The sequence below is a fragment of the Dermacentor variabilis genome, chromosome 2 (genome assembly GCF_050947875.1).
Source record: "Dermacentor variabilis isolate Ectoservices chromosome 2, ASM5094787v1, whole genome shotgun sequence".
In the NCBI taxonomy this organism is placed as follows: domain Eukaryota; kingdom Metazoa; phylum Arthropoda; class Arachnida; order Ixodida; family Ixodidae; genus Dermacentor; species Dermacentor variabilis.
This window is the reverse complement of record NC_134569.1, coordinates 180,235,049-180,259,388: the sequence shown is the minus strand read 5'-3', so window position 1 is coordinate 180,259,388 and position 24,340 is coordinate 180,235,049. Positions and strand designations below refer to the sequence as shown.

Genomic DNA, 24,340 nt, shown 5'->3' with positions numbered 1-24,340 from the left:
CATGGAGCGTCGCCTCTTCTGCTAGACGCTCCTTGTTTACATGTGCGTGTACGGCGCACATATCCCTTAATGTCTGTTTGTTCGGTAGTTAATGTTTTGAAGGAACCTCGGAGAAACCACCTACGAACATCTTATGGCGCATGAAAAAAGGAGGGCAAGATGGAACACAGGAGGAGGGGAGAGGAGGGGGCTCAGTAATTAATTTCAGCGATTGTAACAGGACCAGCACGGCGAAATATTTGTCCGACATCGCATTTACCATGACCACCCCTCCCATTTCAACGAAATATAAATATACTGTAACCTATAGCTATGGCGGGACAATGGGAAGAAGCTGATAGCGGCCGTATCACGTGCTCTAAGACTTAATTATTGAATTTTTTAAAAGAAAATTAAGCTGTGTTTGATCCAACTCATTTACCTTCACACAGAAATTTTTCATTGCGTTCTATCAATTTTTGCTCAATATTATCTCGGTGGCATTTGTACTTTTGCCAGGACAACGGGCTAAATTTTGCCCCGTTCGTTAGACACATTCATAGCGCTCTAGAGCGCTTGCATAAGTAATTCATTACAGCAGCTACAATTACCTATCCACTTTGAACTTCGCATACACATCACCCATTACTTAGTCCTTACTGTAACCAAACGTAAAGAAGCTGCCTCATTTAGTTCACTGAGGACACCAGGTGAACCCTATATCCGTATCACGCATTAATACCTCCCCAAAATCGAGGGTTCAATAATTATTCGTAACGCTTCTCGTAAGCAAGAAACGCCAAACATTCGCAGCACATATCCACTTACATTGCGCCGATTTTTTTCTAAATAAAACATATGTGAAATGCAGAGTTCTCTTGAATATTTGAGAAGCGTAGCATATAACGGCAGCTTGACTCTTCTAACGTGTGCTTAAATGTTAAAAACATTTTTTTTTATTTTTTTCCCAACAACTCTATTGACCAATGCGCATATAACATTGCACACATGATTTGCGTAGCTTTGCCCCCTATATATTTTCGCGAAATTTGACCTTAGTTATAACTCTAATTAGTCCAGGGCAGTGCTACAAGTTTCACGTCGGTCGTAATATGCACTGATATAGCTCTGGGCCACTTGAATGCGTAATCTACTGTAAAAAGGCGCATTTAACCCCCTGATTTCGAACGTTGCCTACACATTACACATACCATGCCCCTAATTTTCCACAAATATGAATAAAATGCCTTGTTTAGTTTCTTTAGTGCACCGAAGACACCGGAGAGACAAACTGCTAGCCTTGTATGCGACGAACAAAAATAGGGAGAAAACGAGGGTTCACTAATTGTTGATCACATTACATTTAAAGCAAGTACGTGACAGTTACTCTGAGTTATCCTTACTCACACGGAACTTGAAGTTCGTACGTGCAGTTGTTTTAGGAATCTGAGGAACATACTGCACAACGGCAGTTCGACACTTTGGAACGCTTGAATACGCAACTTTCTACAAAGGCTGCAATGGACCCACACAGATTAAATATTTGTCGCTCGTCACTTAATGCACGGTTCCTACTTACACAAAATGTAAACACCATGCCTCACGCAGTTTATCGAGGAAGCCAGGAAGAGCAACTAAATTAATTGTATAACGCGTAAATGTTGGGAGAAAGTCGGTATCTATTAAATATTTTCAAAGCGTATAAGCAATCTACACTGTTCAAGCTTTCGATATAGGCCAGCCAAGACCATTACCTCAAAACATTAAATCTGTTTTTCCTTTGCTTCTGCCAGGGAATGTGTGGTAGTGTAACTCTTGCGTTGAAACAGCCTAAAAATAATATGTACAGATAACGTCAGGAGTGACACATGCCGATAGAAAAAAACGCAAGGTAGTCTTGTAATAATGTTCTAACGGCTCTGTACATTCGACAGTCGTTTTCTTCTTAACGCACGAAGCACAAAACAAAAACACCGACGCAAATAGCAAAAACGTGGCACAGGACAACAGCTGCCCAAATGACTGGTCATCAACTCTCCAAACAGTTGACATTCCTGAAAGTCGTTTTCACCAACATAACTAGGATAAGTGGAAATTACACCTTTAAATTTGACAGCCTCAGTGCATATAGCGTACGTCCCACCTCCACTCCACTTCTGACGGTGGGGGGGCACTTACACCCCTGCGCCCCCCCCCTATAAGTAAGCCTATGTGGTTGCATTACTTTTGCTTCCTTATTGACTTTTTCTTTATGTAGTGAAGATCATGATTATTCTCCTAACGCGTTCTTGTTCACCGAGTTACATACAGTAGACTTCCGCAATTCAGAAAACGACTAGAAGAACAGATACTGTATTTTTATGCTTCTATGAAAGACAACATTTTGTTGTTATCCATTACTCCATAGTGCTCCTTTTTCTTTTCTTCTGCTTTTTGTTTTGTTTTGTTATGTCGTTTATTGTTTTAGCAACCCGGATATGCAGGGCATTGAAGTCCACGTTACATGATGAAATCGATGATCTCCTTCATACGATCCAAGCAGGAAGGCGAGATAAATAAAAACAGGAACGGCGCTTTGGTGAATGAATAGCGTGAGCACACTCTCCGTCTTCTACCATGGGTGGAGGCGATAGTGATGATGGCGGGTCACATCCGCGGGGAGTCATGGCTTCCTGGTGCGCGGATAACGGGGCGGCTGGAGCGGGGCGTCGCAGTCGTACTTGGCCTTGCAACCTCGGAAGCCGTCTCGCATGGCGTGAAAGAACGCCTGGTGCGGAAACATAGCCTTCGCGTCTTTGCTGGTGGACGCTGACTTTCCGTAGTCCCTGCAAGGACGACGTTCGTCTGTCATCGGCTGTATGTTGTGTAATAGGATAGCGGGGCCGCTTGGCCGAGGTTCGTACTGAATGCACCAAATAAAATTATTATTATGATAACAAGATAACGATAGCGTAGACGGACGTAAATTATCATCAGTACGAATCATTGTGCTCTATTTCCGAATTACATAGAAAATTGGATTTAGGGCGCAACAGCGGCGGTGGCTCAGCCGTTAAGTCGTTCTGCTTTCGAGCACATGCGATCGCAGGTTCGAATCTCGGCCCCCGGCGGCCGCATTTTGATGGGGCTGGAATTCGAGAACTCTCGTGTGGGTACCGTTCTTTCGGTGTGCGCTAAACAACCCCAGGTTTGACAAGACTAATCCGGAGTACTCCCCTACGGCGTCCCTAATAGTCCACTATGCAGCCGCCTGGACAGCCCATAACTCAATCGTTGCTCATATTGAAAACAATTGTGTTCGCAAACAACATTGCTTGAACTTGCGAACAGAAATTATCCTTTTGCTTGGACCTCTTGTTAGAGATTTCTTTAGTTGCCTACTCTCCGCCACGTTCTGAAAGGCATCCCCTCCTTATTGCGCCATCTATTCCTTAACTTTTCACTCCCGAGTTCAAGTCGTATCATCTCTGCACTAGCATAAATAAAGCTCATGTATGATTGATTGAAACTTTGTTGGCTACCCCACATGCCAGCTGCTCTGGGTATTCGTTTCACTGGCAACAATGAATCAAAACAAACCAGTCAGTCCCCTAAAAGACCCCAAAAGCTCATCAAGCCACTGACATGAAAAGGCGCGGTTCTGCCATGATAGTGTCCGGCATACATCCCCTGTGTCATTGCTTAATGTGCCGCAGCTTTCGAAAGTTTCCCTCATACGTAGTTTAGGAACTCATTTGTAGCGGCAACCTTCGTAAATCCACAATAACTCTGCAAATTAATGCGCTTTCTGTTGAGGTTCCTCTTAGTTATGTCAGGTTAAGATGCATGCTTTCTTGAGGCTCCCCTTGGGTCGCGTTCCACGTAACCCTTAACCCGATCAGCGGGAATCCTTCAAGTTGTAGGTTGCTTCGTAGGTTGCCTTGCGTGATTCCGCTCCGCCTGCCCCCGGCGACGTAAGCGAACATGAACGATATCAAAGGTAAAGAATTCCTTGCAATACTTCTACTTGTCTACATTGGCTTTGACGAGGAGGCGTGTGGATTTAGCGCCTTGTCAAATCGGTTTCGCTGGTTGTCACGTTCTCTCTGCACGATTTCAATAAAATAATTCGACAACATCACGGAACTCTACAATGTCCAAAATAATAGCGTCAGTCAACTCGAGCACTTGCGAGGTATCTCGGCCGGATAGTGACATTCTACTCCGACAATATTTTTAGATGTATGCCTTTAAAAAAAAACATTTAAAACGGCGCCCGTACATATGCATAAAATCGCGACAAAAGTTAAGCAAATCAAAAGAAGAAATCACCGTAGGATTATTCTAAACTTTACAAATGGTTCAGAAGCAGACAAAATATCGCATCAGTGTCACAATAAATCCGAATACATCACTCGAGCGCATGGAAACAAGTCACGTTATTGTGTCGTCTCAATATACAGAACATTGAAAGCAGTTCAATTGAAAGAAATATCTGAAGACATATCATGTTGTACATACCCATGCGAACCGAAAATAAGCGCGATTCTATAACAATACCCGCAAATTCATCCGCACAACTTACAGCATCCCAACAGTCAAACTGAAGTTATTTGAACAAGCTTTAAAATAAAATACTCAAATTAACATCTATCACATACCAGAGATTGTTCAAGATAATTCATTTGCTAATACCTATGTAACAGGGCTGCCATTCGTATAGCGACCATAAACGTGAATTCTTTTTTCTTTTTAACCATTAGCACAGTATCCATGGCACAAGATTTGCCGAAGGATTTCCAGCAGATCCACTTTCAAACGGACAATAAAAGAGAAGCATTAGGACAGCCTACACTGGAGGATTACACTTCTAAATGTCCGTTTTCATTTCTACAGCGGAATAACAACAATCAGCGGAGAACACCAAATGCTTAACTTCTTGTTTATGAATTTCCCGCCCATCCACCAAACCATCAACGTCATTAAGGCGTCACAGGTATCGCAATATTTTCGCAAAACTTTTCCCTTTTCATGCGTGAAAAATGCCGCCGACCTCTCTAGGCTGATTTTTTATCTATTATTTAACGTTATGTATTCGTTCCTTTATACTAAACAGGTAACCACAGCTTCAAACCGACGTGGCCTAAAATACACGACGTAACCGGAACGCGGTGCGGAGAGATCGAGATAGAGACGCCACCTGTGCCCTATCGCTGCCGCGATAAGGGATTGCTCACCCTAAGAAGAGCTGGAAGAGGCCGTCGAAGGGCCTCATGTCTGGCAGGTATCCCGCGCCGAGGGCCTCCTTGGCCACCTGGCAGACGAACATGCTGCGGCAGGGCTCGGACGCGCCGTCCCAGCGCTGCAGCGCCTCCTGGAGGACGGCCAGCAGGCTGCCGGAGTCCTTCTTGGCGCTGGCACCGTCGGCCGAGGTGGACCTGCGCATGCTCCGGGGCCCATCCGGCGAGAACACGTCAGTGTGTGAGCACAGTGAGAACGACGCGCAGTCGGCACGGCCGCTGCACGCCAGTACGCCGGTGCAAGAAGGCGCAGCGGAGCTGTCGCTAGGCAGCAGCACCAGCAGGGCTGCTGCAACTTTCGTCGCTCACTCGAGCACCATCGTCACATGACGGAGGTTTGGAACGAGCGACCGTATTCGAAGATTCTGAATATGGCAACGAAGCCGTCTTTACTGAGACCGTTTCGAAACAACTGCGTTTCAGAAAGAATGAGTAGTTGTTGCTCATTAATTCCGCATATGATGCTCTAGTTCATCGTTCAAATTGTTCATCTTATGAGGCAGAAACAACGTAGCTGCCCCACGAAAAACAACACAAAAAAGAGAGTGTACAACACAAATGCAGCCTTTGTGTTGTGTACTCTGTCCTTTGTTTGAAATAATCATTCAAACTACTTTGAAGAAATTACATTGTGAATCTGGCGCGCATTGCGACTAAGCTACAAAGAACTATAAGGGTTGCTTTAATGTATTTTCTCAATGAATTCCTACCAAACTGTAGAAAAATCAGTCTGGCTACCCTTGATTATCAATGTGGCTGACAAATTGTGACTCTGTTTCCCTTTAGTTTCCTCAGTATGATATAGTGTTCAATTAAGGGCTGTATAACTTTTTGAAGCGTGCGCCACTCTCAGCACTATAGCAGTACCTGCAATTTAACACCAGCACGCATGTCCTTGTCTTTTACAATACCACTTTCGTCTAGCCGAAACATCGTTCAACAATTGCCATGCGCCTCAAATCTGCCTTGGCTTACGCTGTATGTCATCGGCTTCCCATACACTCACTGAACTTTGTAGAGAAACTTCGTAGCTTTTATAGAGAGCGTTTATTGAAAGCTATAAAAGTTCGGTTGAGAAATCTATAGAATATTTTAAAATATTTAAGATGTATCCAGGAGGACGGCAGAGACGGTGACGGATGGGTAGCAATGGCGTTCTGCTGCGGAGCGTGAATACCAAAATCTAGTTAGCCGAACACGGGAGCTAAATCCTGACGAGCATTATCGGGGACACGCAGCGATAATTCTAGTGGACGATTTTAAAGAGGGCGACGAATCAAATCCGCGTCAGCAAATATGTAGCTTTCGACTCACATTTAGATGGGACGCACGTTATAAACGCAACTTTTAAAATGCGCACTCAGAAAACAGTACCCAGATAACCGTACACACGAAGGAAGTGCAAACGCAGAAGTAGTAGTAAGTGCGCATGAGTGAGAGTGGTGGAAACGATGAAATGGTTTAAATTCCTGGATTTTATCTGCAACACTACGATCTGATTATGAGGCACGCGGCATAATGGAGGCGTCCGCACCTGTCACGACCACCTCGGGTTCTTCAACGTGCAATATAAGTGCAAGAGAATGATAAAGCGAAGCTTTCTTTACGAACTCCTTCCGGATTTTTCCCACTACGGCTGCTGGGTGCTGCTGCTGCCTCGCCAAATAACCAGCACTGAAAAAAATTCACCGACGATCGCAGTACTCACAAGTGCGAATTTCGAGCGAGGCTGTTTAGGTGCTTTGAATACGCGATATATTGTAGCAAATTGTTTCTGAACGACAGGGTGCTCTCGGCGGTGGCGCTAAGCCTCTGCTCGCGCAGCTCGTTTAGCAGCAGTGGCAGACGTAGCACTTCCACCGGTTGCGCCGTTCATTGTTTAGAAAGAACTGGCTGACAGTCATCTTGTATTAGGATTATATTGTCACGCGGTAGTGACAGTGAAGAAGGACACGCTGTCGAAACTGTGACTTACAAATTTAAATCTTTATTGGGCGAACTTGTGCGCAGCAAAACAAGTAACACTCAAGCAGAACGATAGCGACAAGCAAAGTCGGCGATCGTCAGGAATCTGATCTGCGGGTCGAGCGCGTCGGCTTTTATGCATGACTCGTCGAAGGTTCCAGTGCAATCGCTGGTGACCGCGTGGCTTCCAGAAAGCACTAAACGATTCGAGTCGCGCATGCGATCACATTACAAAAATCACAAACCATGACAATCGAAACAAGCGCGAACGATACCAAGCAAAGCAAAGCAAACAAGCACGAGCGAGAGCTGACGCGAGCAGACGAGACTACGAAACGAGCGGTGCGGCTGGTACGCATGACACCAATTTCCCGCGCGCACGTCACTGGATATCCGCCGTTCGCGCCTCGTGTCTTTCATCTTTCGCTATGCTCGTTCGCTCGGTTACGCTCGGTTATTCTCTAACCACCAGGCCACACGACTGCACGCGTACTTCTATCGTGCCAACGGCAGCTATAACTGCGTGTGTCACAATGCGCAGCACGGGTGCCTGAGAGCACGAGCGCGCGCCAGTCCTTTTTACGTCATAGGAGCACGAATGTAATGGGCAAATCTATCGCATTTGATTAACCGCTTCAAAAGAGTTTCGCTTCATGTAGATTTCAGGATGTGCATTGGACCTGCATATTTTTTTTTATATTTCACCCCATCCATATGCTGCCGGAATCGAAACGGTGACCTCCACCTCAGCAGTGCAACGCCACAGCCACTAAGCTATCCTGGTGTTAACAGGGTAAAACGTAGACGGGACACGAGACGCTTGTGGACTAAGTGCATATGGTGCCATCTTCTCGTCTCGCGCCCCGTCTACGTTTTGCGCTACGAACACCAGGGTGGAAAACCAACAAGCCCAAGCTGCTATTCTAGCACTAAGCTATCGCCGCAGGTTGGAACGATGAAAACAAAAACGGAACACAGTCAAATCAGAATGTATCAAACCGAGATAAAAATGAATTATTTTCTATTTCGAACACGCGAAACTTAATTTACTGACCGATACACATGTAAAACTACTCGCTCAAGACAAACTTGACACGGGATGTATTGAATTTGAGGCGTCAGCTACAAGTGCCATGAAACCGCTTGCATGCCTCGAATGCAGAGTTCAAGGAAGTTGTGTTACTCTTTCTTTGTTTCTGTCGTGCTTTCTCTTTTTCAGGCAATCATGTGAGAATGCTCGGAAGCACGCTACAAAATCGCATAAGAAGCGTTTCGAAAAGCAGATTCCATCGAGTAGCCATTCTTAGTGACAGAAATAATTCAAAGCACCGGAAAAAATTACTGCCGGCTACGTGTTGTTCTTTTTCTGAAAAAAAAAACAAAACAATGATATTATGCTTGCTGTTTTTCTCCACTAGAGATTCAGAATCTGTATATAGCAACTCATTGCTTAATTTGCTGATAAACTGTATTTTCATTAAAACTTCTTTCTGGGCGAGTTGGTGCGTACTTGACATAAAAATTGTAACAGCGCCAACACATGCACTCACAAAGTCTCGTGTCTTTCGTCCTTGTTACATTGTGGGTGCCTGTGTTGGCGCGGTTACAATTTTTATGTAAAACTATATTTTGAGCGCACAAGCCTATTCGTTGAAACCTGATTTCACTGTGGTGTTGAGAATAAGAGTGATCAACTGCGTCATCACATGGCAGTGATATTAATTGACAGCCTTGGTTCCATCATGAGACGCCACTGTATGGCTCTGATTCAAATCTTTTCTACTCATTCAACTGCATGCCATCTCTTACGTAGGGCAAAATTTGAGAGGAAGTTGGTATGGAATACATGAAAAGACACTGACGCTTCTATAGATAACAAACTTGTGGCAACCATATATATTGCGGTAAGGATGTATGTCCACCTGAGCTCGTAACAGATGAACAGCGCCCAAAGACAGAGAAGATCTATTCGCAACAGGTGTGGAAAATGGGCTTGCAAGCTTTTCGCTGACACAGTGCACTACTTTCCCTTTGACTACATGGTTCCAGCGAGCAGTATTCTGTGTCATTCTTGATTCGAAATCATCTTGTCCAGACAAAGAAAGCAATGACTAAAAATTTATGCCGATCCCATGCACTGTGGCAATCAATCTAAGCAAAGCTTTCTGTGCTGTTTGCTTTGACTGACGGTCTTTAGAGATGATATTGACGGTGAACCTTTAATTTCTTCGACGTTTAGTCCAACACGAGAGTGGTGAGTTGATGTAAAACGTTACCTTACGTGCACCCCTGCTGTTTGTCTGCTTAGTACACAGAACACACAGGCGTTGATGTGTGCCATACTTCATAACCTCTGAGAATGTCAAGCACATCCATTGCAGTTCCCCCTTGTAGGGAACTGCGAGCTAAATGTGGCAAGGCTGGTATTCATTTTTTTCGCGACTGTATCGGTTCTACCCATTCTCTGCCTCCTCTCCCCTCCCCTCTCCACTCTACCATTCTATCCAGCTTCTCTGTGGACTTGCACGTTAGTATAAAAGTAAACGCTGCCATTTCTGCAATGCTTTTGCGAGGAGTCACCGATAATTACAGCTTCCAAGAGGCTGATGTGACGACGCCCAGGGAGCTCCAGAGGGAATTGTCGAGGTGTATGTATCCGCCTCCTAGCCCAAACTGTACATGTATCAGGCGGCTGACTAGTCGGGCCTTCAAACGAGAACTTACACGAACACGGTACATCTAAAACGCATGTTCCCGGGATTACACCCTGATGCCAAACGTAAATTATGTGATTACACCCTAGAGCATATACACCCTAAATATGTGATTACACCCTAGAGCATATACTATGGGATTGTGAAATAGTTCAGAGGAGAATTGCAGTCCCCCCGGATGAACTAGACGTGCGGTGGAGAGCCGCGCTGACCAGCTCAGATCTTCGGGACCAACTTTGGGCCATCCAGCAAGCCCGGGGAGCTACCGAGAGACAGGGTCTCTCTGCTGCCCCCGGCGTGGCCTGGACCCAGGCCATTTAATAAATGATATTTAATAAAGTTGTCACATACACATTCGACACGGTACAAAGGTCCCAACAAGTTTTTCGCGCCACATTTCCTCTCTGTCGTACTCCTGTCATATGTACACACGCTCTGAACAACACCCCAACGCGGTATACCAGACAGTAGCAGCAGCAGCAATGGGAAAGTCGAAGGAAGGGGAGGAAGAGGCAATGAAAGTTTCGATTTAAAAAAAAGTTACTTTCTCTCCTCAACCGCTTACCTCTTTTCCCTGAAAAGGCTGCCCAGGAATCCCGTGAGCGGGAAGGCTCCCCCGCTCCCGAAGAGCGCCAGCAGCGCCGGCAGCACGGTCAGTCCGTACAGGATGCCGCCCAGCCCCAGAGTGGCCGGTAGGGCGGTCGCCATGAGCGCCCCTCTGTTGGCCGGTTGCTGCCTCACCGGGCTGCCGCCCAGCAGGGTGCGGTTGCCGTAGGATGGTGCGGTGGTGGCGGAGCCGCCGTCTTCCGCCGTCATGGCTTCCGCACGCGACAACGGCGACGAGGCGAGCACCAACAGGGCGACGCACGCTACGGCCACCGGAGCTGCGACGGACCTTGCCGACCGAGACCGATCGCCCCTGCAACGCATGGCTGCCTCCCGTCCTGCACACGAGACGACGCAAAAGAAGCGCACCAGGTTGTGTGACGAAAGGGTCAGGCAGGATGCAAACACGACACTTGAGCACCTTTCGATTCGTGGCCTGTGTGCGCGCAAGTTCTCTTAACATCGCGGGATGCTAGTTCTGCGAGAAAGTCCAGTTTCAATCCAGTCTTAATTTGCATCCAGTAAAACAGTGCGCCACCCTGTTGGTCAACGGACTAGCATAGGTTATAAGCGTTAATTGCAGGATGCGTTCCTGGGCTGAGAAAATACCCAGTTCTTTCTTTTTTCAGATCCAGCGCACGTGCTGTAAATGTTTGACGTCAACTGTATTTCAGCGTGCGTATGAGCCGTAAGGCTGCTGCTCCCGTCGGGAGGCGAGTTGCATTTCATGTGAAGAAAAATTGGGCACTGACATAAACAAGGTCTAGGCAATCATGAACATTAGATCAAAGGTGCGTTCTATTTTTTCTTCTAAAGGAATATTCGGCGATGTATCTGCTCCACAAGGTAACGCAATCTTTCTAATATGACTCCGTCCATTCCTTTACGCTAACGAGGACGGCGACGTCCATTGTCGCCCTTCGAACCTCGGTGAACTAACTTCGGCGAAACTCGCTGGGGATAGCCGAATGAGCGTGTACGACAAAACTGCTCTTTGAACTCGTGTTTCTGCAGCAATTCGCACTAGGGAGCAAAGGTGGGCAACCTCATGAGTCTCTAACCTCATGAGGTCTACTTCGACCTCGCCTCAATCTCAACTCGCTTTGTGAAATTGGGATAGAGGTGAGCTTGCCAAGTGGTAGAAATTCTGTGAGTGAGGTTAGCATGGCGTCCTCTCACGTGTGACGTGATCAGGAGGGCTTAACTAGCATGCTATATGTGTGCATTCGCTGGGTAAAAATTGATTCATGTGGTTGGTCGACCTCCAAGGCTCAAGTTTTCAAAACCTTGTGAGTCTTCAAGATTTCCGTACGAGATGCGGTAGATGCTATTGCATTATTGGCCGTGATATCGAGTTGCCGAAGTCGCTGCCTGGCAGACCGTTTGAAACATGGATTACTCCTCGAGTTTAATGCTAGCCATCAGTTTGCGCACGTGCTTGTACGGAGTGTTTCTTTTGCAAAGACTTTGTTTCGTGATTGTTGCGGGGCACTCGCAAGGGCTCGTGAGCCCTGTTTTATTTTGGCGAAAAACAGCAAGATTAGGCGCTGCACTGTCTTTGTGCTGTAATAAGCTAAATGCTTGTGTCCAACGTACGACGCGCCGTCTTTCGCGCTCTGTGCTCGACAGGCGTTTTTTGTGGTCTGCCAGCTCATTGAGGATGTTTCTAAAGGGGTTTGATGCCGTCTCTAAGGAACTAGTACTTTCTGTGATGTTTTAATGCTATGTTCTAGTAGAAACGTAGGAATAATGTGGCATTAGCAGTAAAATGTGATGCAGTGCTAAATGTTCAGGCATGATGCACGCTGAGCGTGCTAACAAAACATTTAAAATGTTGGAATATTGAAAGGTTCAGTGCTAGGTTGCACGCTTACCTGATACTATTTCAGGCACGATAATGAGGTTATCGTTTTTCCTTGTAAACGCTTGACTCGCCGTCCCGGCTCTGCGAAACTGAATGTCCAGCGAAGCTGTTGAAAAGCACCACTACAACTGCTGACGGAGTTGCGCAATACTTCATTGCTTTTGAGTAATGGTAGTAAGGGTAATTTAGAGTAATGGATCTAATGGTAATTTTGACTGCATGCAGCCGCCAATGGCAGTATTGCAACAACATTGAAATCAGTTGTTAGGCCGGTTTTCTTATATACGAAAGGCTAGGGACGTCACTCCCCACGACGCAAGCTGCCGTCGCCGCGGCCGCTTGCGCAACAGTAATATTCACCGGGAAATCTATGCACGGAGCGCTATGTGCTTCGCATTGTAATCAGTAGCGCCTGATCATCAATTACGTGGTTCGGATGACTGTTCTGTGCTTGTTCTTACTGAAGCGTATGTTGTTCTCTATGCTGTATACGTGATTCCAACGAACGTATGCACTATTCGCTTCACTAGGCTGACTGAGCATCTGCCTTACGGGGGTACAAGCCACTGCTTCTGGCGCTGCACAGCCATCGGGATAGGCCCACAGTTTTGCTGACGGACGCACACACGAAAAATGCCGACCAACTGGAGTGTAACAGCTTCGCTGTAAAATGATGTTTCAGGAGAATACATTCTCAAGTCGCTGCAATCAGAGTGTATCGATACCAAAGAACTGACCAAGCCAACAGCGTTGCGCGCGCACTTACATTCCAGTGCGTACCGCTGACCGTTCGTTCACAGGTTTTCCGCAGTTATCAAATGTCAGGAACTCACCGCAGAAGGATGGACGATGAAACAGTACCAGAGGTACGTTACGAAGTTAGAAATAAAATTAGACAAAAATACGTAGTGTGCCACCGTGCATGCTGATATGTCTAGGAAAGCGGACTTAATTTCATTATGCCACTAAAGATAACATCGACACGTCACGAAGAACTCCGTTCAGCCTCTGCACGTTACTGAGTTCGGCGTTCGTCTTAGAAACCAGAAATTCAATGAACAACCGACTCTTGCTGCATAGTTATTCCGTTTCATCTGTCGTGGGCAACGCTCTTGGCACATGGGTGAGGTTTGTCCAATGATGCAAACACAGGCTACCGCGTAACAAAAACGGGCAATAACTCTGGCCAAATACTTTTCATGTTCTATTAAATATACGCTTCCGTAGATGTGTCATATTTATTTGGTAACCAAACTAATTAAAATCTTGAGCTTGAACTGGAGCGCTAAAGAGACAAGTGCAGGCAAGATGACGCATTACGGCAGCCTTAACGTGTTTTCGCGTGTATCTTTCGCTATCATATACTATTCTCTTTCTTGCATTGAAAAAAGGTTGTAATGCACCTGCTAACATGCTTTGTGAATGCACATTCTGAAGAAATAGTTCCATCATGCTTACGAAAATTAACTCTGCATCCTTGCATTGAAAGGTGATGATTGAGATTGTTTGAATGCATATGAGTTTACATAAACAGAAACAAAGTGCCTCAGAAGGCTGGCAAACGTTTTGATTCGTGGGCCTAAGATAGGTACACCTATGGAAAAGTTGCGCAGCCTTTTTGGGGCACTTTATCTCTGCTTATCAAACTTTTACACCACAGTTTTCTGCTGCACTGTCGGCCCCCTTCTCGATTCAGGAAGATAGGGCGATGCATGCTTGACGATTGCGAAATATAATAATGCAAGATACAACTATACTGCTCGAGAGTAAGCGCTTGGCGATGAAAATATGAGTAAATAATAGCTTCAATAATGTAGGATATAATGAAAGTAAATATAGACGAAATATAAAGTTCTCGCTTTACTACTCCGATTGTGATGCTGTATGTTGTATTAAAAAGCAAAAAAAAGTTAAAATCTAGTGACTGTAGAAAACAGATCTCACGTTTACAAAAAAAAAATTCATCGACGATTACGACACTCCCTAATGCGAAGTTTGAGCGCATTTCGCGATATAGTGGCTGGCCCGGACAATCTGTCTCGTGCGGCATGTTGCAAACGGAGCGATGTGTGGAGTGACTGCCACGCTAATTGGGAGATCGCGAGAGGCGGCACGCGGGTGCCGCGTGGGCGCGATTCACAGGAGCCGCCGCCGACTGAGCTTCGCTCATGTAGCGTTTTGTTTCTATGCAGGCGAAGCGCGCTACTCTGGCGCCATCTAATAGACATCGTCACCGCAAAGCACGTCTTGCTCGGAGCTACGCTTTTCTTCTCGCGCCTTCGCCATACCATCCTCCCCCGCTGTCCGCATAATGGTTCGTCTGCACCCACCTCCTCCGCTGACTTCCTCGCGCTTTCTTCGATATCGCAGTCTTTCATCTGCCGCTGCGCTCCGCGTTCGCTTTCATCCTTCACTGAGTTCGTTCACTCGGCAACGAGGGACAACGCCGACGCTCGCTGCAGAAACGGGCGCCTAAGCGCTCCGCTCTAAAAGCTTTAGAGCGCAGCTCTTAAGCGACCGTTCCTGCGTTGAGCGTCGGCCTGCCTCGGCGACGGCGTTATACTCGTAACCGAGCGAACGAGCACAGACGATAGATGAAAGCGAACGGAGAGCGCAGCGGTAGACGAAAGAAGAGGGCGCGAGGAGACAGGTGGAGGAGGAGGCTACAGGGACAGCATGGGACGGAAAGTGTAGGAGGAGCGGAAGAGAAACGGCCTGCGCATGCGCTGAGTGGCCGATTCCAATGGCATCCCCCGCCTCGTGGGCAATCTCTTCTGCGCTTCCGAGGGCGGGCCAGGGCAACACCCTCTAGAGAACAACACCCTCTAGAGGACGACACCCTCTAGAGGACAACACCCTCTAGGAGGTGTTGGCCAGGGTGGTGTGAGGTGGAAAAGGCTACGCTCGTCCGCGGCGACAGATGCTCAGGTCAGTCCGTGGCACCAGCGTGTGTGACGTGTATCATTGTTCCTGCAAGAGGCGATGGGGAGTGACTACGAGTAAATGTCGATATGACGCTCCCTTGGGTGTTGTCGTCGCTGACACTGATGGCACGATTTTCTTGCGACGAAGGGCCGCTCTCGTCGTTGGTAACGAGCCCTTACGAAGGAAAATATTTTTGAATTGGGCCCCGGATATTTATGTTGGCTGTCAAATTTGTTCAGAAATAATTTCAGAAAGCTCAACTATCAGGTTTCAAACTTTATAGCTCCCCAATAAAAGACGATATCATAATTTTGTAAACTGCACTAAATAACACGTCTAACGCGGATAAAGTTCAGTTATTACAAACCACACGCTCTTAAATATATCACTGTTGTGTACGCAAGACTTACGAAAAAGCCTCGTAATTATTGGAACGATTTCACATAAGCTGTAAAATTTGTATATCAAATTTGTACGCTTTAGATGCTCTGACGGATTCACTTTATATAACTGCAATATCTGTTTTGGGGCGCAGTTACGGATTTATAGATCTTGTGCTCTAATATTTTTGAAACGTCGAACTCTTTAGGAATAGTCGCTGAATAACATACAGGCTTCAAATCAAAATTTCTCTACCCATAGTCACTACAGTTTAACTTTCTCGCTTAACTGGAACCAATTTCACTCAAACCGGTGCACTGGCGGTCTCATAAAAGCCTTTCTGTTTCTTAGATGCCTTTTAGTCAGAAAAAATGGTGTTAGTCTCGAGCTAAAGCTTCCTAAGATCGTGCTTCGGTTGCACAGCTGCGTTGACCGTAATTTATTTACTTGGTGTGATGTTTTGCAACTGAGTGAAAAGATACTGTGATGGACCACGACGGCTGGGATTTAGAGGAAGACTCACACCCACATACACACACAAAGAATAAACGTTTGTTTCTCTCAAAATGGTGATATTTACGAAAATAACACTTGAAAAACAATGTAGCCAGTAGCCGACGAGCGCCATGCTAGAGCGGGAGGAACACAATGTAGCCTATGTCTATCACTAAATGCGGCGCGGATTTTGATCCAAGTTTAACAACCAGCTATTCCAGCCGGAGCGCACAAGACGATAAAAGAGGGCCATTCGATTAGCCTATGCCTTTCGAACTAGTTTACGAGGTTCCGCACGTCGCCGTCTGTTTCACTCAGTGCAGTCTTCGCGCAGGACGGGTTCACAGCGTCTCCTGCACTCGTCAGTGCATGCAGCGTTCGTGCAGGAGACACCGAGCCGGTCGCGCACGAGCAAGAACTGGCCCTGAACTGGCGGAAGCTATAGTTCACGAAGTGCAGGTCGAATCGAATTGACCTAAAGGCGATTTCCTCCCAGCTAACGTCACTGAAACACCGTTCGCACCGCAACCATTGGTTGCGTGCGAGGTCAATAGCTTACGCTCCAACCTCAAGACGCAAGAGTGGGCTGTCCAGCAAGCCCGAGAGGCGGCGACGAGGCAAGGCCTCGAAGTCCCCTCATGGGAGACCTGAGCCCGGGTCATCAAATTTGCCGGATTCAGAATAAAGTTGTTTCCATCCAACCATACCTGAGCCCTAGAGCACCTACCTGAGCATCATATGTCGCGCTGGTGGGACGTCCTAATTAACAAAATTAATATTTATCGAGTAATATAAGGCATTTAATTTCCTCCGTTACGAATGAGGGACCACCTGTGTAAGAAGCATCAGAACATGTTTACATATACGTTAAAACACGGGTAACATGACTGACATTGAATACCCGACCTCAACCTCAGTCATGAGGTCGAGGTGAGGTCGATGACGGCTGCTCAAAGTTCGATCTCCTAAACGGACCTCAACCTCATTGGGTGAAGTTGAGGTTGAGTGATGTCATTAAATCGAATTAGAGGTTGAGGTGACGTCAAGCCTTTCAAGGCCGTTTGCTGACCGTTGCTAGGTACCATACTCGCGAAATACAGCGATACAAGGATTCCTTGAAGTATAACACCCCGTATATGCAATTACTCGAGAGTGCCATGTCGGGTCGCTACGAAACTGATCACTAAATGCGGCGCACATTTTGATCGAAGTTTACCAACCAAAATTACGACGATGACACACGAACGGGAAACGGCGGGAACGAAAGTATGCGTTAGTTAGCCCTAAATGGACGCGTGTAATTCTATAAGTATAGTACGCAATAACTATTTCGCAACATTCGGGCTTAGTATTATGTTCGAGGTTTAGAGGATTACCTTAACTGGGCTTTCTTTTTTTTTTCTGAAAACCTATTCTACACAGCAGGAGGAAGGATGCAACATGATCCGAACCTCAATACCAGAGTCACAGTTATGGCGCTTTCAAATGAGCTAACAGGAGCATTTGAATCTACTCTAAAAGCGCTTTGATGGGAACCCTCGTTGTAGCACGTTTAGAGAAGTTAAATATCATCCTGCTGGCGCTGGTAAAGCTGAATTAGACGTAGATTAAATGCTCAGTTCAGATGAGACATGTCCATAATTATCACTGCCCCGACTTCGGTTTTCAGTGCTAGAGAATTATTTGGTGCTACCTGTGAGTCGAAATTCTTGTTTCGGTTATCTTGGCGCACCAACCGGTATCCAGGTAAAGAACAATGCAAAATACGATAGAAACACCCTCATAAAATCGACAGACACAAAAACGATTTTGGTACATCACGATCGAATCAGAATAGCTGGTATGGACTTCTCCCCCTTTTATTTATTGCTGTAGGTTTTGCGACCAACATTTAAGCAGTGCTCCAAATGAAATCGCTGACTACCCAGAAATAACCAAGAAATGAAACCACCCTGATAACAACGGCTCCATGGTTTAAGAGAATATAGTTCACTACATCGCAGTGGACATTGAAACCAGAAATGCAACGCGTACAAATATTTTGCACTATGATCCCCCTCAGAATCACAGGAAATGCTTTCATTGACGATCATGAAAAGAAGAGATGACTCTCGGTCAAATCACACTAAGATTTGCCTAGCTGCTTCGTTTACGACAAGACCGTATTTATAATCTACACATGCACAAGGTTGGCTATTTAGGTTTTAAATTTGTCAGCGAGAAGCGCACAACACCATTCTACGTGCGGACCTTGGCTCTGCAGCCACCGCCAGACTTAACCCAAGCTATGTAGACACACCTGTAGCTGCTTCAAACAAACCCGGGCTGTAATCAGCAAACGCGGAATGCTTAGGAAAGAAGGCGCGCGAAGCTAGCATCCCCAATCAAGGCATCCTAACGAGAAAGAAAATCCGAGGACACCTAAGCAGTTCTTATGAGTCGTGAATGAAAAAGCACTAACGTCCAGTTGAACGCCGCCGAGCGATGCTTCAAGTTCTCCACGCGGGCCAGCGAGCGCGTTGAGAAGCTCCACGCGTTTTGATTTGGCCTTGCCAAGGCGCAGTTAGAGCGCAGGCCGTGAACTTGCGCGGACAAGGAACGTGCGAATAACACATGTTTTCGAGAATGAGAGCGAGGGTGACGTGGCGTCGCGGCGATATCCTCTCCACACACGTAACACCTGACGCGCTATCGCGGCAGCAGGTGTAACCTTTTCACCCGCTTTGTTCCGTCGACGCGCAACGGTGACGGGCCGTCGCAGCCAATGAGAATTTACCTACCGTTTCGCTGCTACAGGCGACAGACGCCGGCTTTTTTCGCTCAGTGGGCCGCTTGACGCTTACGCGTCAGTATCCAGCACTCTCCGCAGAAAAAGCAAACATGCGCTCAAGGGTCGTTCGGGCTAAGTACAACGGCAACTGCACACCTCTGTTCTATATCATCAAAGATGCCGCTATCACTCTATACAAAATCGAAAGCGCACATGCACCTTGTCGGTCTGCGTGAGACTCTGCTCCGGATTCGTTGCGCGACCGAGCTACCTGCCACTTTCTTTATCAAACTGCCGCACCTGCACCTTTTCACACATAACCACCCCTATAAGAAATGGCCTTTCGCGTATACAGCCTTTGTCAAAAGCGCTCTGGCTACATTCCATTCAACCGCCATGCTGACCATCAGGCTGTTTAAAGGAGTTCTCGGAGCATTCCGAAAGATCCGGCCACCCTGGGGAACAAAGATAACTATGGCACTCATCGCCCAGAAGTCTGGAGTGTCAGATGGGCCACGGAAACAGACGCACGCAGTCAAACGACCGCATACTTTTTGACAAAGTCTGTACATGACGTTTTTTTTCTTGCACAGCTGCACGTACCACTTGCGTCGTCCGCCGTCTTCCTCGCGTCTCCTATTCTCGAGCACCCACCGAACGCCACAAACCACAACGGCAACCACCTCCGGGAGACCGAGTCCAGCCACCGCTCCTCCAGTAACCAACTAGGACCTGCTCTCGCACAAGTCAACAGAGGTCGGTATCTTCTCCAGCAACGGCGGCCGTGAAAACCTTTCCACCAAGGTAAAGCACTCGTCCTTTATATAAGCTCGCCGGCGTGGCCTGGCAGACTCGCTCGCTGCAGCTGCCGTTCCTTGTCGGCGTCTTGGGACGCGCTCGGTCAGCGGCGCCTGTCCGTTCCGGGCCGCCTGGCCTCCCCCGCCCCCCGGTGACATCCCTCACCGCGTGCGCGCCAGGTGAGGAGACGGCCGCGCCGGGCGCGCTCGGCCGGCTGCGACCGGGCCGCGTCGAGCGCTCGCCGTGGCACGCCGCCGTCTCGTGCACTCGCGTCACGCGTCCGTATATGTGTGTCTACGGGTTACGCGTAACCCGATGCGGCGCCGGATGCTTCGAGCTCACGAATTCGTGCGTGACCGCGAATAGGCGAAGAGCCGCGCGAGCGACACCGAGCAGCGTAGAAGTGCTCGCCGAAAGAAACACGGTGTATCGGGGTCGGAAACTGGGTTTGGAAAAGCTCCACCTCTTACGGAGATTTGCTTTGCTAATCAATAGTTATGTGTACCTGGGATGTATAGAGACACGTTCTATAGACTTTGTGCCCTGCGTACCGACCTCAGACGTTATGTATACAATGGAGCCAATAAGTCCAGAGACGGTCTTACTTGGGCGGTCGATGTACTCGCAAGCATTTAATCAATTATACAAGATGTCTATAGATAACGTAAGACGAGTGTGAAAGTAAGAAAGAAACGCGACGTTCGTGGACATTGTAATCGCAGCTTGCAGTACACAGCGACGGCTGCGGAGTAGGATGATGTGAACGCGCTGCTACTTGGTATTGATGTATTTGCCCGCTTGAAGGAGCGAGCGGACAGTGGTTATACTAAGCAGCACTCGGTGGCGTTCATGCGAAGACCATTCTTGAACATTGCTTCTGCGAACATTTCGTTGGCCGTATGAGTGGGGTTCGTACAGGACATGCGAACGAATCAATGGCATCGGAGTTGCTTAGAGCAATCGTTGACTCGGGGCTGAGGAGTAATCGCCAGGAGTCAGCGTAATTTTGCTTTTTTTTTATTTTTGGCTACATTTATTGCGACCTAATAAAGCAACTTCATGAATCAAAAAGTGTGGTCCTGAGTTTCTTTCGTTTTCTGTTCTTTTCTTCTTTCTCTCTGTGGGGGGGGGGGGGGGGAGGGCACATTAATTGCTACCGCAGGCGCGCGATTGTGGGCCTGCGTTGTGCGAGATTTTTGGTGGGCTGTTGGACAACTTTTAGGCGTTTCCTTTTTTGAATCTCGAATGAAGGCATTTCATATTTTCTGACGCAACTTTTATTGTGTCCAGTTAAAACTATATTGTGTACAAGGAGAGCAAGACAATAACGCAGTAACAATAATAACATTATTAATTTTCATCGCGTTATTTTTATTATGTAAAAATATTGCCAGCTTCACCACAAGGGCGAAGTATTGACAGCGATAACAGGGTATAGCAGTGTGTCAGTGTACGCCGTGGAGGGTGCCGCTACTTCTCTAGGAATTCAGCGAGATAATTGCGAGCTGCTTCCAGTGCGAGCGAAGGATCCTACGGTCAGAAGATCGTGTCAGCGCTGTCAGATGCGACAGCCCGTGCGCGCAGCGGCAAGTGATTTACCTTTCTAACTACATCTGTCGCAACAGGGCCCACAGAACCTGCACGGAACGTCCAACAATTGAAATGCATTCTACGGACAGAGGAATTAGGGTAACCAGATGAATCGTGTTACAGGTGCAGCTGCAGTGTGCATATACTGAAGTTTTTTAGTTTTTTTTTAATAAAGGAACTTGGACCGTTATAAAGAACGCAAATACTTACTAAAATTCTCATAATTATACGTAGAATTTCAAAATATTTTTCTATCGATATCGTTTCCGTTTATTTAGCGTAGAAATCTCTTTGCGATTTGTGAACGACCGCAGTAGAGCGAGGAATGCAACGGCATGCGCAGCTTGATCTTTGTACAGCACGAGCTGAATTCATGTGCACCCTCATGAATGCCTTGAAAACTTTCTCGTACGCTTAGAGCTACCTTTAATTAAAGGTTTAATAGTGAATTACGCACTGACAGGTTTAGGACAGGTCACGGCCATGGGGAAGTACGTGACGTCAGCAGCTAAAGATAGTAGGACACGCATGGTGTCACCGCGACAGTTGAGTGAGATGGTGTGGTGCATACCGTCGGTGGAACGCGGTATAGTCGCATACATAATGTCGTCTTCGAAGGTTGTCGCCGTGCTAAGAACGTACTGCGAGGTACTTACAAGGAAGCCAGATCAGGGGCGCTATAACGTAAAGCTATTCCAAATTTTTCTATTCCAATTCTGCTGTCAGCCCTCCACGATTGGTCAAAAACTTTTTTCGACCACCCCCCACTTCACCTGTCTGTCACGTGACGTCACGAAAACCGCGATAGCTCCCCATCTGATATGATGTGTACATACTGATTATGCATGATTTGACAGAAAAAAGAAAAACACTTATTTCTGATTCGACCCCTTTTTACCATTAGCCCTCGGCTATTGGTAAAAAGTTTTCGCGCTGCACCTATTTCACCTGCCTGTCACGCGACGTCACAAAACCGCACAAACTCGCCGCGTCAAAGTGACGTGTACGCAATAAAGATGCATTAATATGTCGAACGAAACTGAATTTTCTTCGGAATAGCCGCAGGCTGCCCCCTTCCGAAAGGAATAAAAGATTGCTTCCACCGATCGCTGAGACGCTGGGGTCTCGCACCTGCAGGAGAGCATAGGTGTATTTGCGTGTAATAAAACTTCTTGCGTGGCAGTGTAACGTTTTCGAGCACTTTCGGCACGTTTACCACCTCATTCTGCCAACTCTTCTTTGCTGAGGGTCAGTTTTAGCGTCATTCTTAAGCTTCCGTTGCATGTCGCCGTGATTTTCGACCCGCCACCACAAGCTAAGTACGGGAAAGCCGACCAATCGCAGACGCCGGCACCACCTTCTTCATCCGGTTATCGATTTTGAGTGCACTGGCTCTGCCCCAGCGGATCCCTCTACACTTGAGCGTTCTCCTCGCCTCTTGTCAGCCAATTCGATACGACAAGCCGCTCAGTGTAGGCAATGTTATTCGTTTTTCAAGCAAACAAAAGTAACCTCCTATAAACGAGGAGAGTGTTTGATTGGTCTGTACAGACAACCCTGTGGATGACCGCCCGGTGCTTGCGTCGGTGGTTACGCAAATTTGACGTCAGGAGATTGGAATAGAAACATATTGGAATAGTTTTACGTTATAGGGCCCCAGTCCGGCACTAAAGCGAGAACTGGAGAACTGGGGCCCTGTAACGTAAAACTATTCCAATATGTTTTCATTCCAATCGCCTCACGTCAAATTTGCGTAACCGCCGACACAAGCATCGGGCGGTGACCGGCAGGGTTGTCTGACCAATGAAACGCTCTCCTCGTTCATGGGAGATCACTTTTGTTTGCTTGAAAAACGAATAGCATTGCCTGCACTGAGCGGCTTGTCTTATCGAATTGGCTGACAAGAGGCGAGGAGAACGCTCAAGTGGAGAGGGATCCGCTGGGGCAGAGCCAGTGCTGTGAAAATCGATAACCGGATGAAGAGGGTGGTGCCGGCATCTGCGATTGGTCCACTCTCCCTTACTTAGATTGCGGTGGCTAGTCGAAAATCGCGGCGGCATGCAACGGAAGCTTAAGAATGAGGCTAAAACGGATCCTCAGCAAAGAAGAGTTGGCAGAGCGAGGTCGGAAACGTGCCGAAAGTGCTCTAAAATGTTACACTGCCACGCAAGAAGCTTTATTACACGCAAATACACCTATGCTCTCCGGCAGGTGCGAGTAGCCAGCGTCTCAGCGATCGGTGGCAGCAATCTTCTATTCCTTTCGGAAGGGGGCAGCCTGCGGCTATTCAGAAGAAAATTCAGTTTCGTTCGGCATATTAATGCATCTTTAAGGCCTACACTTCACTTTGACGCGGTGAGTTTTTGCGGTTCTGTAACGTCGAGTGACAGACAGATGAAGTGCGGGTGGTCCAAAAAAGTTTTTGACCAATCGCGGAGGGCCGATTGCAGAATTGGAATAGAAAAGTTTGGAATAGTCTTACGTTATAGCGCCCCTGATGCGCAATCAAGACTAAAAGCGAGCACGGAATATACGCGGAACATACGCGCCATAATGAGAAATAATGCGCCAGATGTGACGTGAGGATTAACTTCTAAGTTTTCTTTAAAAGATGGCAGGCATCATCAAGGACTCGTATTAACTGCAACTTCACTGTGCTCTAAACTAAGTTTTCTGTGTCAAGCCGTGCATTCGGTTGCACCGATGATGACGCATCAACAGCGCCTCGCAGATAGTGCAAGCTTTCGAGCTGAATCCCTGAACTAGCTACCGGTAATATCTTCACTGACAGTTTTACGCTAAGGGACTTTTAGTTTTGTCTTGTTCATGTATTTGCATACTATGGGTCCCGGTCATTTTCATGCAGTCCGTGCAGCCTTAGTGGGCTGTCACCCTACCCAATTTCTTTATTTGTTTTTTTCGTATCGCTTATACTACTGCTCGCCTTTTCACCCTCTTATTCTTTCGTATCCTC

The 24,340-nt window shown here is 47.1% G+C and overlaps 1 protein-coding gene across 1 annotated transcript; it reads right to left on the bottom strand.

Moving 5' to 3' along the window:
• Window positions 1–2,403: 2,403 nt before the first annotated feature.
• LOC142571089 (uncharacterized) lies at window positions 2,404–19,961 on the bottom strand. Its single transcript, XM_075679380.1, has 4 exons — window positions 19,582–19,961; window positions 10,503–10,881; window positions 5,196–5,405; window positions 2,404–2,804 (listed from the first exon to the last, which is right to left on the bottom strand). The coding sequence occupies exons 2-4, from the start codon at window positions 10,865–10,867 to the stop codon at window positions 2,642–2,644; spliced, it is 738 nt and encodes a 245-aa protein (XP_075535495.1). The 5' UTR covers window positions 10,868–10,881; window positions 19,582–19,961; the 3' UTR covers window positions 2,404–2,641.
• Window positions 19,962–24,340: the final 4,379 nt, after the last annotated feature.

Coding starts and splice junctions, on each gene's coding strand:
- LOC142571089 (XM_075679380.1), bottom strand. CDS start 10,867: ATGCGTTGCAGGGGCGATCGGTCTCGGTCGGCAAGGTCCGTCGCAGCT. Junction 5,406..10,502: donor AGCCTTTTCAGGGAAAAGAG/GTAAGCGGTTGA, acceptor TGGGCCCCGGAG/CATGCGCAGGTCCACCTCGG. Junction 2,805..5,195: donor CTCTTCCAGCTCTTCTTAGG/GTGAGCAATCCC, acceptor TCGTCCTTGCAG/GGACTACGGAAAGTCAGCGT.